At 37.6% G+C, this 16414-nt stretch overlaps 1 protein-coding gene across 31 annotated transcripts in view; it reads left to right on the top strand.

Moving 5' to 3' along the window:
* NEK11 (NIMA related kinase 11) overlaps positions 1-16414 on the top strand; it is a 327824-nt gene that overhangs the window by 111449 nt on the left and 199961 nt on the right. For 28 of the 31 annotated variants that reach the window (XM_055295455.2, XM_055295452.2, XM_055295450.2 and 25 more), the window contains one exon: positions 595-721. The exons of 2 other annotated variants lie outside the window; for them this stretch is intronic. In XM_055295455.2, the coding sequence (XP_055151430.2) occupies positions 595-721 (127 nt within the window). The remainder of the gene's footprint in view (positions 1-594; positions 722-16414) is intronic. One more of the 31 variants, XM_055295442.2, reaches the window with a different exon arrangement.

Below are 16414 nucleotides of genomic sequence, written 5' to 3'. Positions count from 1 at the left end.
GCTTTATTAACCTTTAGCTCTTCAGAATTGTACCTCTCATAACAGCTACTGGATCGTCTAATCATCATATAGGGTGTTCTTGGGGAAGGAAAGAAGGAAGGAATAAAAGCGTGCAACTAGTTAGGCAAGTATTAAAAAGCTGATAGATTCAAATTTTTATAGTCATGTTCTTAAATAGTCTCAGATCTTTTCTTTAAAATGCTCCGTTATTGTAAATTTAAGAAGAAATTCTTCTCCCCTCAGGTGAAATAGTATATCATCTTATTTAGTTTTTCCAAAATCATTCTGTTTGCCATTATTCAGACTTGAAATAGCTTTTTATATCAAATTGTCTAGTAATTCCAGAAATAAAGAATGTTAGCTTACATAATTCAGTTTCCTGGCTCAAAGTCTTCCTTCTCCTATAAAACTTATGTTTTTGAAGCTATTTACCAGTGTTGTATAATTTAAGATATATTAGTTTTCTTTCCTGTTAAAATGCTATGAACCATTGCATAATAAAATGGTCAAATTAGGCACTCATTCAGTTGTTAATTTCCAGGGCTACTTTTTCGTTGGCTTAAAGTATTCATAAAAATTAATTATTATTTCAAGGAGATTTTGGAGTTTCTCGACTCCTAATGGGATCCTGTGACCTGGCCACAACTTTAACTGGAACTCCCCATTATATGAGTCCTGAGGCTCTGAAACACCAAGGCTATGACACAAAGTCGGACATCTGGTGAGTGGGCTAGTGGGCTAGACTCTTCATCTGCTTCCCTGAAAGAATGGTACGTTTTGTCTTTCAGCTCATTTAGTTACTGCATACATTCACTTTATCCCTTTGACATGAATATTTCTGTGACCAGAGTAAAAGAAGGTCTTTTGCATTTAGAACTTGATATATTTCATTAAACTAGTTTCAAAAATTCTCTTTATTCATTGATAATTGGTTGGTTTTGGATTTTTGGTTCCTGAATCACAAGGGAAAGTTCTTAATGTACCATAAGCATTAAATTTTAATACATTTCTGTTAACCTATTAAATAAAGTATTTGTAACCCTAAGTACTGTGCTTATTCTATTTTAAGGTTAACTTCAATCTCTGTGGGGAATGTACAGCTTTTCTATTTTTTTTTCTTTTTGTTACTTTTAAGAATTTTACTAAAGATATTGGCTTTAAGGATAAACTATTTTTTTTTTTTTTGAAATGGAGTCTTGCTCTGTCGCCCAGGCTGGAGTGCAGTGGCGTGATCTCAGCTCACTGCAACCTCCACCTCTTGGGTTCAAGCGATTCTCCTTCCTCAGCCTCCCTGGTAGCTGGGACTACAGGCTCCCACCACCACACCCGGCTAATTTTTTGTATTTTTAGTAGAGACGGGTTTCACTGTGTTAGCCAGAATGGTCTCTATCTCCTGACCTCATGATCTGCCTGCCTCAGCCTCCCAAAGGGCTGGGATTACAGGTGTGAGCCACTGCGCCTAGACTAGGATAAACTAAATTTTAAAATTTCTGGATTTTCAGTGACAGATGCATCTGAGATGTCTCAATTTCTCCGAGCTCTTATATTAAAGGAATTTCTCCTTCCTTGTTATGGAACTAGGTGAAATCTCACTGCAGAAGCCATGTGGAAAATTGTATTCAGTATGTTCTAGTGTAAGCAATAGATCCTATTTCTTTTCCTTAGAAGAGGAATCTTATTATATACTTTTCTGCTTGTTAAGGGTTGAAAGAACAATCTAGCTGAGGGCTTGTTATTTAAGTAAATAATTACTGTATGCAAATCAACATAAATAGTTCTGAGCTTTCAAAGACAAGCAGTGTAAAAGATGCGCTCACTTCACTCTTCTAAAGAAGACAAAGTAGAAAATTACATTTTCTCTGGTTAGGGAAAAGTGAATCACAACAGGGGATATTGCTTAGGATTTTCACAAGGGTCATTATCTGTTCCTTGTTCTCGTGCCTACCAAATGGGAGAGAACATTGTCAAGATTAGATCTGGGTATGGCAATTCCTCACGAATCCTGTCCTTTCAATTCAGTCTTGCAATTGTTCATTTCTAAATTATTCGTGAGTTTTTTTCATTATTAGCTTACTTCTGCCCTGGAGGTCTTTTCCAATTCACCTATCATCTTCTCTCTCCTTTTCTTCTAACCCCCTTAACTACCACATCCAAAAGAAAAAGAAAACCCAAACCAAACAAAACCAAACAACACAAAGGTATGCATAGAGGAATAACTAATGAATTCCTTTAAATTTTGCTTTATTGAACATCTACTATTTGCCCAAGACTGTGTAGCATCCCTTAGGTATAAAGCAAAAGTGATAGGATTCCTACCTATCAGGAGAAATCTTGCTTCTTTTGGAGTCCCTTTCTCTAGTTTGAGAAATCAATTTCGGGCTTTGCTTCAGGTTGAGTTTCAATTATGTACCTATATATCTCTTTACATTTAATTTTAAAAATATTATGGATATTTTAAAATAGATTCAAATATATATATTTATAGTTTAAGTTTATGTGGCATCTCAGGAAGATGTTATGTCATCTGAATTAAGAGTAAATTAATTTACAAAACCTATCATTTAAGTTTTTGGAATTATATGTAACAAACCTGGCTCCTTTTGACAGGCATCTATATCTGCTTTCCAGATCAGATGAATATCTCCTAGAAAACGCAAGCAACAGAACCCACAGAGAGGAAAGGAAAGCATAGAGTATTTGTCTCAGTTATGTCAGTGTTATTTCTTTTTAAAAAATTGCTCCTACTATTACATGGAGAATTATGGGATATCAGACAGTATTGCTGTACTTTAGGATTACAAAACTGTCTGACTCAAGAAAAAAAAAAACAGCCAAAACCTCCAAAATATACAAAGCAGAAGGATTTTAATGTGTTTCTCTGAGGATTAGGTTAGCTCTCCTTGCAGAGACTAACTTTTCACAAGTACAAGCTTAGGATTCATCATCATCCTGACCCTAAATAACCACCTTATTATGGATTTAGTAATTACCTTGGTTGTATCAGAATCAAAGTGGGCTTATCTGGTAATGAAATTTCTATTGCCAAATCTAAAATGGAAAGAATAAGAGAGAACGATTAATTATAGTGTCAGATACATACGTGTGATGAGTAATCTTTAGTAGACACTCTTAGAAAAATTAGATTGAATGAGGTTGAGAACCTGTCTCTGAATCTCAGTGTGTAGCATCTGTTTATTGTGGAATTTCTTTTTAGGATTGGAAACACTTTGAATAATTGACAGGTGTTTTGTTTTAGCACTAATAGCTGTACATATTATATTTATAATGCTTAAAGGAGAATTTGCTTAAAGGAGAATTGGCCTAATACTAATTATGTTTTCATCTGTTAATGTTTGCCCATATGTAACATTATCTTCATTCTGCAATCTGTTAAACTTTTCTGGCTTCATTTATTTATAGCATTCAGTACAGGAAGTCCTTCTCCTAAAAGTGGGTTAGGTTCCAAAAGTTTATAAAGTTATTTGCAAAGTTAGGATAGTTCGGTTTACTGAGGACAATGCTTTGATCACAGCTGTTTTGTATAAGCAATTGTTGAATACTCTTATACCCACAGGAGAAATACAAATATGAGTTGGGTTCCTAGGCCAGCTCATTAAATTGATTTAAACTATGAATATTTAGAGTATGTTATTTTGGTAGGAGAAACAAATAAAGGGGACAATATTATTTGAATAATGGTACTGCAAGTAGACAGAAAGAAAACAATATTTCACTGTTGGTCTTATTTACTTTGTTGTGAGAAGCCAACCAGATGGCTCTTTGATCTTGTAGCCCCCATATTCTTTGGGTGATTTAAGTAAAGGGAACAGTGGTGGGAATAGTGGCAACATCCAGAGTGTACGGTGAAGCTCTCAGGGTTTTTCTCAGAAATTTGGTGTGGAGGTTGGTTGGGTGGGGGACAGAGAAGGAATCTAGTTCATGCCCAACATTGGACTCAGGCTTTCATGATCTTGGGGCAGAGGTGTCAGGCAAGGATTAGCTGTGAGTAGAAGAAAAGAGAGAAGAACCAGCACCTGCCTGACCTGCCAGGACCAAGAAAGTATGCGCACGGAAGAACATTTCCGGGGTGGACAGGGAAGGGATGGGGACAACAGCCTATTTTTTTGAGAAATACAGTCCAACTTGCCAGCATTTCCTGTAACTAAAATGGGGCTATCTAGTAGCTGGCAGCCAACAGCTTCATCAGCTCCCTCTTGGTGAAGAAAGCTCTGGAGCAAAATAATTCATTTTTTTCACTTGCCCATGGCCTGGGAAGTTCTTATATGGGTTCAGAAGAAAGCTATTGACCAGGAGTGCTTTCCTAGGGAATAAGCACTGGTATCAGTATTTTCATCCAATAGAAGCTTAGGTAAGAAAACATTTCAGTCAGGTGAAGTATATTTGAACATTAATATATTTTTTTCAATGACTAGCATGAAATGGTTGATACAAACTCTGCAGATAGTACTAATTTGGCCTGATGAATTTTAAAAGGGTTAATAACATAGCTAATAAATCCTTGTTAAATTGATATTGATGGAGGAGGGGCAGTGCAAGATGGCTGAATAAGGGCCCCACTGATCATGCCCCTCCCCAGGAACACCAGGTTTTAAAAAAATTTAAATTTTTAATTCTTGTGGGTATACAGTAGATATATATATTTATGGGGTACATGAAATATTTTGATATAGGCATGCAATTCATAATAATCACATCATGGAAAATGTGGTATCCTTTCCCTCAAGCATTTATCCTTTGAGGAAGACCAAGTTTTACAACTGTCTACACAAAGGAATCACCTTCATAAGAACCAAAAACCAGGTACCAGCTCAGCCACAGTGGTGTAGAGGACCAAGTGAGATCTTGGAGTCCCTGATTTCATGTCTTCGCTCTTGGATAGCATTTCTGGACCTTCCCTGGGCCAGAGGGGAGCCCACTGCCCTGAGGGGTGAGTTCCAGGCCTGGTGGTATTCACCACAAGCTGAAGGAAGAGTCCTTAGGCCTTAATTGAGCATCAGTGGTAGCCTGGGGATATTCCCTGTAGGCCTGTATTGGTGGTGGCCATGGGGTGAAGCTCCTCTGCACACAGAAAGGGGAGGAAAGAGTGGGAAGGACTGTGTCATGTGACTTGAGTGCCAGCACAGCCACAGTAGAATATAACACCATGCAGATTTCTAAGGTTTTTAACTCTAGTCCCTGGCTCTGGGAGAACATCTCTGGACCTGCCCAGGACGTAGGAAACTCATACCCCTCAAGGGAAAGACACAAACCTGGCTGGCTTCATCATCTGCTGATTGTAGAACTCCAGGGCCTTGAGTGAACATAGGTAATAGGAAGTGGTTACGGGGGCCTTGGATGAGACCTGGTGCCACTACAGTCCCAGTAGTGGTGACCAAAGGAGTGCTTGTGTCACCCCACCCCCCAGTTCCAGGCAACTTAATACAGAGACCCCATTTGCTTGGGAGAAAGTAAGGGAAGAGAACAAGAGTTTTTGCCTTGTAATCCAAAGAATTATTCTGCATGTTATCTAAGACCACCAAGGTGGTTCCTCTACAAGTCTGTAAGAACTACAGTGTTACTGGGCTTGGGGTGGCCCCAATGCAGATGTAGCTTAGATCATAACACCCAAGTATTTTCAAATACCTGGAAAGCCTTCCCAAGGAGGATGAGTACAAACAAGCCCAGATGGTGAATACTGCAATAAATACCTAACTCTTCAATGCCCAGGAACTGATGAACATTCACAAGTGTCAAGACCAACCAGGAAAACATGACTTTACCTAACAAACTAAATAAGGCACTAGGGACCAATCCTGGAGAAACAGAGAAATGCAACCTTTCAGACAGAGAATTCATAATAGCTGTTTTGAAGAAACTCAACAAAATTCAAGATAACACAGAGAAGGAATTCAGATTTATATCAGATAAATTTAACAAAGAGAGTAAAATAATTAAAAAGAATCAAGCAGAAGTTCTGGGCTTGAGAAATCCAATTGACTGGAGAATTCATCAGAGTCTCTTAATAGCAGAATTGATCAAGTAGAAGAAAGAATTAGTAAGCTTGAAGACAGGATATTGGAAAATACACAGTCAGAGGAGATAAGAGAAAAAAGAAAAAAATAAAAAAGAATGGAGCACATCTACAAGATCTGGAAAGTAGCCTCAAAAGGCAAGTCTAAGAGTTATTGGCCTTAAAGAGAAGTGGAGAAACAAATAGGAGTAAGAAGTTTATTAAAAGGAATAATAACAGAGAACTTCCTGAATCTAGAAAAAGATATTAATATATAAATATAAGAAGGTTATAGAAGACCAAGCAGATTTAATACATTAATAAATGATGTGGCAAATTTATATACTCTTGTTTTGTTAATTCTGCGGGAGAGCTGGAGAAGGGAGGGTTAGTTCAGAATTTTCTTTCATTCCTCTTACTAAGGAAAAATTTACTTGTGTCAACAAGTTCTTATTTCAAACATGCAAATTTATTTGGCAAATATTAAATATTGTCACCACACTTCATTGTTTATGTTGCTTTTTAAATTTGTTTTAAGTCTTGGAATCCGTAGTTGAGACTAGTCTTTCTATAGGAAGTCAAATTGGGATTGAATCTTTCAAATTCCAGGATTGGGCACTTTGTAGCAAGGAGCATCGGGGCGAGGAAAGAGTGTGGCCCTGAAAGCCTGGGCAGGGCCTGGGTTTCTGAGGAAGGAGACCCCTTTGGATAGGAGCATAAGGCAGAATGTCCCATGATCCACAGGGGCATGTGGCAGATTGTATTTTCCAAAAATAGCCATCATAACATACCACTTTTCACATGTTCTTTTCTTACATGTTCTTTTTATAATGTGATGTTGACACACTCTTACTGAGAGGTGGGGTCTGTGTTCCCTCACCTTTAATTTGGGTAAGCCTGTGATTATTGCAAAATTGATGCTATGTGACTTCTGAATCTAGGTAATAAAAGCAATATAGGTTTTGCTTGGTTCTCTTCAAATTCTTGTTCTTGGAACCCAACTACCCTGTTGTGAGGAAGCCTGAGTGGCACATTGAGAGACCAACATAGAGAGGGCCACATTGAGAGGACCCAAGGCCTTTGGTCTTTACTCCCATTGAGCTTCCAGCTGATAATCAGCATCAATCGGCCAGTCATGTGCGTGAGCCATCTTTGGAGTGGATCCTTAAGCCTCAGTTGAGCATCACCAGCAGATGCTGTGGGGAGCAGGTTCAAGGCTTCCCTGTCAATCTCTGACCAAAAAGATTCATGATCAAAATGACTGATTATTGTTGTTTTAAGGTACTAGGGTTTGGAGGTGGTTTTTTATGCAGCAGTGGTGACTGGAGCAGGACTTCATCAGGAGAACGGCAAGCAGGAGTTGAGAAGTAGCCTCTAATCTATGCCTCCATATGACAATCTGGCAGTGTTCGTTTTCTTTATGTCAAAAGGCTCAATAAATTGCTTAAGAGAAGTGGCTTGTGCCAGGAAAGCAATCTGGCACTCTACTTGCTGGTCTGCTTGGTGGGTAGAACCCAAGAACCTGGACCACAGCTGAGAACTTCCAGACCAGCAACTTTTCCATGTGCCTCAGAACTCTTTTCATTCCTCCTGACTTTGCCTTCTTTCTCCCAACCCCCACCTCAACGTCAGCCCCAGCACTGGACCATCTGACTCCAGCCTTACCTTTCTATCACTCCCATGATTCAGTGGTATGCTGGAGCTCATACCAGCTCATAAGACCCAGTTATCCACATCTCTTCTCAAGTCAGTGTTCATTGATGTCACATTAGTAAGTTGAAAACAACCATGGTATTTATACCATGGAAATTTGTAAATTAGGGCTTCTCCTCCTACCTCAGAAAGGCAGTGTACCAGAACAGCTCATACCTTTAGCCTTACTCCTTCTTGCCCCTAGGGTGGTATGGTATTTGCAGAAAGGAAGAGATGTGAAGACATGAAGGTTTCTGTCCTCGAAGGAATGATAAACATATAAACAAACTGCTGTATACTGTTATAGTGCAATACATGTTCTGATGTATAAAGCAGAGAGTGATTGACAGCTGACGATAGGGGTAGAGAGCATCAGCTACAGTCTTAGAGAGTGCATGATTCCTGCTCAGGATGGGGAAAAATGGAGAAGAGTTTGGCAAATGTATTTCAGGTAAAAAGACCCAATGTCAATGACCAAAAGTGAGGGGTGCCACTGGGAGAAGAGGGAGGGAACTGTTAGGGAAAGAAAGTGGCTGGCCAGAAGAACCATTTGGCCAGGGCCTTCTCTTTCACGAAGGGCCTCAAATGTATGTGTTTAAAGTTATTTCCAAATGAGGTGGTATATGTTGAAGGTGTTTATTTAATGCCAAAATTTCAGATATATCACCAATTTTGAAACTTTTATTGGGGTATTTATTCGTTTAAAAATATACTGGGAATTTAAAAATAGTTACAAATGACTTGGACCTTCTCTGACTACTGAAAGACTCTGAGAAATGGTATGAAAGGACATGGAAACGTGAGAAAGCTCAGGGTCTTCTGATTAGCTGTAGGACAAAGTGTGTATGTGGCAAGGAGGGGAGTGTTGGTACATTTGACTGAAGGGTGGGCAGGGGTCAGATGGTGAATGACCCATCTAATTATGATAAGAAGCTTGCACTTTTATCTTCTGGAATATGAGAAACTGCTAAAGGCTGTTAAGCAGAGGAATGATGTATCAGTCAGCTTTGCTGCAGTAACAAAGAGCTCCAAAAAATCTCAGGTACTTCATATATTTATTCTTTGCATTACCTGAGGACTGCAGATTAACTGAGTTTCTGCTCCATTTGCAGTCCTGCTCTGATCCATGGTTTTCCCAGTTCCAGGACACAGGTTATGCTCTGAAAAACATAGACAATACAGTGCTAGAGAGAAAGAGCATGTGTCTGCCTTTAGATCCTCCACTCAGTAAGTTGTGACACACTTCATATCCACCCATATTCCATTGGCTGAAGCAAGTCCTGTGCCAATTGCCCCCATGGGGGAAGGGAAAAAGAATATTTGCAAAGAGCAATCAATCTACCAGGGGAGTCAGTCTTATTATGATGCCAGCTGGGCTACAGAAAACTGACAGGAGGGAGAAGATTGGTGGAGACTAAAGGAGGGAGATAGGTAGGTCTTCTATTAACTTGGCACATTCTACTACTTTTGATGTTCTGTCCATCATAAAAGAGCCTCTGGAGATTATATAAAATGATTAAAGCAGTTGGAACACAGTCATTCAAAGTGTGAAGCAGTTCATGCCCCATGAGCAGTGTCGGCTGTTGCCATATTCGGTCTTAACAGAGTGGCTGAGTAAATAACAGTTGGTAATGTAAGGATGCTTTGATCATTGTTTCCATTGCCAACCTCCCTCCCTACCCCAACTCCAAACACTGTCCACATCCTTTCCTAAGCTGTATGATTTGCATAAAATCTGTAACTGTGACCTTAAGAATAGCTAAAGATGCAAAGAAGCTTTGACTTTTAGCCAGTTTTTCTCTTCTGCCACCCTGTGGTCTCCTTGTCCTCCTCACTCACTGGTTTTGATCTTTTTCCTCCATTAGCCACATTCTTATGGTATGGAGGATGTGGGACCACTACAGGGGAGAGAGATTTGATAATCTTCCTTGAAACATTGTAAAGCTCAGTTGTGGAGGAAAGTAATTAGAAAGAGCTGGTATGAACAGGAGAAAATTCGCCCAAACCTTGTTTTGTCTATAATTTTATGGGTCGTCTTCCCTAAAATGTGACAGTATGTTAGAATATGATAAAAGAAATGAGTTCACTTTTCTTTTTAAATATTCTTTAAAAAATTCAGCTCATCAGTCACACTAGCCACATTTTCAGTGCTCAAAAGCCAAATGTGGCTGGTGGCTATTGTTTGTAGAAATAAGAACATTTCTATGAGTTCAATAAATTCTTTTGGACAGCCCCGAACTATTTTGCTCCAGCTGCTTTAAGCCTTATCTTGGGATTTCTTGCATTCACCCTGCTTTTGGATTGGGCAGAACCCCTGCTGGGTTTAATTGCTATGCTTAGATTGGTCCACTGTGGATAGTTTGAGGTTCTTCTGTTCTCATGTCCCTTGATCACTCCATTGCTTCCCTCTGCTTCTTCTCAGACAGATGCTGATATTATGCCAGTCATGTAGCTATGTGGCTTATGTTCCTTCACTTGCACAGCAAGGTTCAAGGGGACACCTTATAACTTCACTTTATAATAAATTATTATTAAATTATAATAAATATTATTCATGGGTTTTGAGTTTTGTTCTGTAGCTGCTTTGTTTTCATGTGTGGATTCAAGAAAGATCTAAAAACTATGCTTCCACTGTATCTACTGTTTCCCCCCAAATGCTCGGAATCAGCATTTTAACAAAACCCCTACATGATTTGCATATATGTTAAAGTTTGGGAAACACTGATAGAGGTTTTGAGATAAGGTAGGTCATTCATAAACAATTGCTATATAATATTTTTTCTTAAGTACTATTCTTCAAGCAGCCCAATGTTTTTCATTATATTTATTTTCATTTCATTATATTTAGACTGAATTTAGGTTAATACTCAATTCTACCTAAGTAAAGACTTTCATTTAGGGTGATACACACTAAAGCAAAACCCACTACTTTTGTATTACATTTCTATTACTCTTTCCATAGATTGAACTGATTCCTCTTTTCTAGATGAATATATCAGGATGCTCCTCAATTACATCAAATAAAAACATTATCTAGAAGATCAACAAAGCTTCCTGACCAACTAGAGTCATGCATTGCTCTGGGGCAGGCCTCTGTTTGCAGAGTCTGGCAGATTTTGAAGGGTAAATTTAGTTACCTTGAGAAAAGACAAAGTCTGAGTTACATTTGTGATTTATTATCAATCAACCTGTGCTTCAGAAGTTTTCTCAGTAGTTCCAGACAAGTTGTTCGATTTGGACAGATGGCAAGTTTATGGAGTTCAGGTGTAATTTGCTTCACAGACACCTGATCCCCGCCTTCTTTTTCATTGCTTGTATTCATACTCCCTCAGGGATTTATTTGTTTATCTCTTCACAGTTGTCTGTATTTTGGAAAAAGAAAGAAATGCAAATTATAGACTTCTAAGTAAAATACACATCTCACTTGTTTATTTCAGCTCTCCCCCACCCCCAATCTGTTTTTGTATCAGCAGATTTAAGACCTGGGAGTCAAATAAGAGAAAATTATTTTAAAAGGATGGAAGTGAAGAGTTTTAGATGATTCCTATATGGAAATGTCTGGTTGGAAACTAGAAAAAAGAAACACTGGTACATAGAAATATAGTCACCATATGTATTTTGGTTACCTATTGCATGTATTTAACTAAACCCCTAAGTGATTTGCATGTATGTTAAAGTTTGGGAAACACTGACAGTGGTTCTGAGATATGGTAGGTAACCAAGAATCTTTTACCTTTGAGTGTCAAGGTAGTTTCTGTAATGCGATTGTCCAAGTTTCAGTTACTGGCGCCCATTCCAGGTAGGTGCGCTGGGACCACTATAGCAGGTCCATTTCCACAAGTTACTGGCTGATAAATGAAGTCTTCTCTATGTGCTAGAGTGCAAGCAAATATTAGTCATCAAAGTGAAACAGGTCATTGCACTGCATACTACAGTGTAGCTGAGAGGATTTCCAAAACAGAGAGTACTGTAGTCTTATATGAGAATTAATTGAACACTAAGCCTATAGATCTAATTGTTCCATAGTTCCTTTATTTTTTTGAGACGGAGTCTCGCTCTGTCGCCCAGGCTGGAGTGCAGTGGAGCGATCTTGGCTCACTGTAAGCTCCGCCTCCCGGGTTCACGCCATTCTCCTGTCTCAGCCTCTCGGAGTAGCTGGGACTACAGGCGCCCGCCACCACGCCGGGCTAATTTTTTTGTATTTTTAGTAGAGACGGGGTTTCACCGTGGTCTCGATCTCCTGACCTCATGATCCGCCCGCCTCAGCCTTCCAAAGTGCTGGGATTACAAGCGTGAGCCACTGCACCCGGCGTCCATAGTTTCTTTAGCCAGATAATTGCATATCTTTTTTTATTTTTATTTATTTTTAGAGATGGTCTCACTCTGTTGCCTAGGCTGGAGTGCAGTTGTACAATCATAACTCACTGTAACCTCAAACTGCTGAGCTCAAGTGATCCTCCCACTCCAGCCTCTGGAGTAGCTAGGAATACAGGTGTGGGCCACCATGCCCAGTTAATATATTTTTATTTTTTGTAGAGATGGGGTCTTGCTATGTTGCCCAGGCTGGTCTTAAACTCCTGGCCTCAACTCATTGTCCCACCATAGCCTCCCAAGTCACTGAGATTACAGGTGTGAGCCACTGTGCCTGGCCTACCCCATCTTTTTATAACCTTAATAAATTCATCAAAGTAGAGTTATATCTCCATCAAACCAGAATTTGACTTGGTGATCAATTCACTGTTAATAGACCAGTAAGCCCTCTTTCCTTCCAAGCAATGAAAAGACAAAAGCCAAACTTGTCTGCCTTCCGTTTTCCACAGAAAGTCTCATTGTCTGTGTGCCCTGTATTTGCCGTGGTGTGACGCCCTGCGTAGCTTGTTGTCTAAGGCCCCAGTGATTTTTAAAAGTGAATTAAGGTTTTATGTAGAACCTGAAATTACCTTGGGAAATCAGCCCCTGCTTAAAAGGCTCTGTCAGGGCTAGCCATGATTTCCAACTCAAGAGAGCCTTTCGTGATCCAAAGTGCTCTGATTGGTGCAAGATCCAGAGGCAGGATAGCATAGAGAGTCTTTGTCTCTAGAGCCAGATAGCCTGGGCTACAGTCCCAGCTTTATGACCTACTCAATATGGAACCTTGAACAATTTACCTAATCTTAGGGTTTTCTCATCTGAAAAATGGGAATGATAATAATAGTTCCTACCTCATTAGGATTGTTGTGAGTGTAAGTCAATGAGTTAAAATATGAAAGGAACATAGAAGAGGGCCTGGCTCATAGTAAACACTATTAACATTCCAGCTATCATTTTCATTATTATTATTATTATTATCATTATTGTTGTTACCATTTGTATTATTGATGGAGACAATCTAATAGCTGCTTCCAAGACACTTTAAAATGTTCTGGATCAGGGGTTGTTGCTCCCATACAGCCCTTCAGATATGCCCAGGCCAGGAGAGGTTGTCTAGCTTGTTCTGTTTCTAATCTTGTCCTCAAGGAGACCCTGAGCCTATGTGGGGTGAGCATAAATCATCAGAAGAGATTGTGTAGGTGCTGAGTGATTGCTAGCCTTCTGTTACTTGGACTTGCAAATTTGATTTCTTTTTTTTCAGTTTTCAGATTATTATGTGTATTAGGCTACATAACAGAATGTGATCTATGTAACTTTTTAAAAGAGAAATTTTAAAAAGTATTGGATGAGAACTAATACCAATACCAACATGAGCTGATCTGACATGGTACCTTTCTGGGCAAATTACTTCCTCTCTCTGAGCTTTGGTTTTCTCACTGACAAAACCAGAGTTTGAAATGAGCAAATCTTTATAGTCTCTTGTAACTCTACTATTCTGTATAAGAAGACATTCTTGAAGTTTGAATTATAGATTCTTCTGTGGGGAAATAACTAAGTATATTGTGGCAATTCATAACGTAAACATTCTACATTAGTAAAAGTATTTGGTTCAACTTGATGATTTTTTTTTTTAGTGATATTTAGCCTTGTTTTCCTAAAGAAACTTTTTTTTCATAGTATAACAAGTACTGACTTGGCATTGTCTGTCTTTTTCTTTTTAGCCATTCTGATGAGTGTGTAGCATGTAGTGGTAGTACACAGTGGTTTTAATTTGCACTTTTCTGATGACTAAAAATGTTGAGCGTCTTCTCATGACTTTTGGCCATTTAATGTCTGTTCAAGTCTTTTGCCCATTTTTCTATTGGATTCTCTCATTTTTCTTATTGATTTATAGAAGTTTTAATTAATTTTATCCATATTTTGGTAGTCTGATGAATATTTGAATTGCAAATATCTTATACTATGTGTCTTCCTTTTCACTCTCCTAATGGTGTCTTTTTATGAGTAGAAGTTTTTAATTTTAATGAAGTTCATTTTACAAGTTCATAACTTCATCATTAGTGCCTTTTATGTTTTAAGAAATCTTTGCCTACTCCAAGATCATGAAGATATTCTCGTTTTCTTTTAAAACTCAGTTTTCTTCTCCTGTTTTCTTTTAAAGCCGACTCAATTTCATTCTATCTTTCACAGTAACATCTATCTATAATTGATCTGTGTGTGTATGTGACTATATGGTATGAGACAGGAATCCAAGTATGTTTTTTTCTATATGAATATTCAATTGGCCCAGCATAATTTGTTGAAAAAGCCGTATTTTCCTCTACCACGCAGTGCAGTTTATTTTTGCATTAATCAAGTGATTAAATATGTGTGAATCTGTTTTTGAGCCCTTTATTTCATTGGTATATATTTTTTCTTCTTTGCCAATACCACACTTTCATAGGTAATATAACTTTATAATATAAGCGATATAACTTTATAATAAATCTTGATATTTGGTCATACAAAACTTCCAAATTTGTTCTTGTTTAATTGCCGTGGCTATTCAGGTCCCTTTGTATTTCCATATAAATTTTAGAATCTGCTTGTCAGTTCCTGCCAAAATGTCTGCTAGGATTTTGGTTGGTATTTCATGGGCCACTTTAAGTGTGTTTTTGTGCAAGTTTTTAGAAATAAAGGGCTTTGTATTCAGCAGTCTTGCATAATTCCCTCGTTAATTCTAACAGTTTGTCAGGTGTTTGGAATTTTTTCTGTGCACAATCATTTTGACATGATTAATGACAGTCTAATGTTTTCTTTACTAATCTTTATAGATTTTTTAAAAAATACTTTTTCTGGCATTATTGCTTTGGGCAGCATCTTCATTACAATGTTGAATAGAAGTGATGATAGTAGGCATTCTTATTTTGTTCCTAATCTCAGAAGAAAATAATAAACTTTCAATATTTCACCGATAAGCATCATGTTTACTATATACTTTTAAGCTTCAAAAAATCAGATTAAGGAAGTTCCCTCCTATATCTGGTGTGCTAGGAGTTTTCTTCTTTCTAAAAATACAATAAATTTTGAATTTCATAAAATTCTTTTTGCATCAATTGAGATGATGATATGATTTTTCAACATTTTTCTGTAATGAGATATATTTTGATTGATTTATTTTCATATATTAAGTCAACTGTATTTCTGAAATAAAATCTACATGGTCATGATGTATTATCTTTTTAATATGTCATTGTATTCTATTTGCTAATATGTGTGTGTAAATTCGGGTTATTTGAATCAACATTCATGAAAACATTTGCTTGTAATTTTCCTTTCCCATAATATCCTTGTTATATTTTAGTATCAAACTTGTCCTGGTCTTACGAAATGAAGAAGCTGAGTAAGGTTATTGTTATTTATTTCTTAAATATTTGGAAGAATTTATCAGTAAACCCATCTGGTCCTGGAGTTTTTCTTTGCAAGAGCTTTTTATTATTTTGTTTTTCTGTATTCAACAAATATCTATATTGAGAAGATAAAGCTAGCCACTGTTCTGTTGTTGTGCTGAAAATACATTGGTAGGCAAAAACAAAGCCAAACAAATATAGCTCCTATCCTTATAAGGGTTGCTTTATAATATCTACTTTTGAGATAGAGGATCAGGGGATACTTCTGTTGTCTATCTCAGTTATTATTATTTTTAGCTTTTAGGTTCAGGGGTACATGTGCAGGTTTATTACAGATATATATAAAATATATATATATATATATATAATATATATATAAAATATGCCACAGGGGCTTGGTGTACAGATTATGTCATTACCTAGGTGTTAAGCGTAGTACAAAATAGGTAGTTTTTTTTTCATTTTTTAAAAAGTTTTTATGCATACATAATAGTTGTACATATTTATGGGGCACATGATATATGGATACAAGCTTACAATGCATAATGATCGAATCTAGGTTATTGAGATATTCATTGCCTCAAACATTTATCATTCCTTTGTGTTGGGAACATTCCAAGTCTTCTAACTATTTTGAAATATATAATAAATTATTGTTAACTATATTTTTTGTGTTTAAACCTTTATTTGTTTGTTGATAGTTTGTTACAGCAACTGCCTTCTTTATTTTTATTTTTGAGTTCCTCAACCTCCTCTTCTCCCTCTGCCCTCAAGTAGGCACCAGTGTTTGTTGTTCCCTTCTTTGCACTCATGTGTAGTCAGTGTTTAGCTCCCACTTATAAGTGAGAAAATGTGGTATTTGGTCTGTCTGTTAGTTTGCCTCCAGGTTGATCCACGTTGCTGCAAAGGACATGATCTCATTCTTTTTTATGGCTGCATAATATTCCATAGTTTATGTGTACCACATTTTCTT

The sequence above is a fragment of the Symphalangus syndactylus genome, chromosome 10 (assembly GCF_028878055.3).
Source record: "Symphalangus syndactylus isolate Jambi chromosome 10, NHGRI_mSymSyn1-v2.1_pri, whole genome shotgun sequence".
Classification (NCBI taxonomy): domain Eukaryota; kingdom Metazoa; phylum Chordata; class Mammalia; order Primates; family Hylobatidae; genus Symphalangus; species Symphalangus syndactylus.
This window is presented reverse-complemented; position numbering and strand designations above follow the sequence as displayed.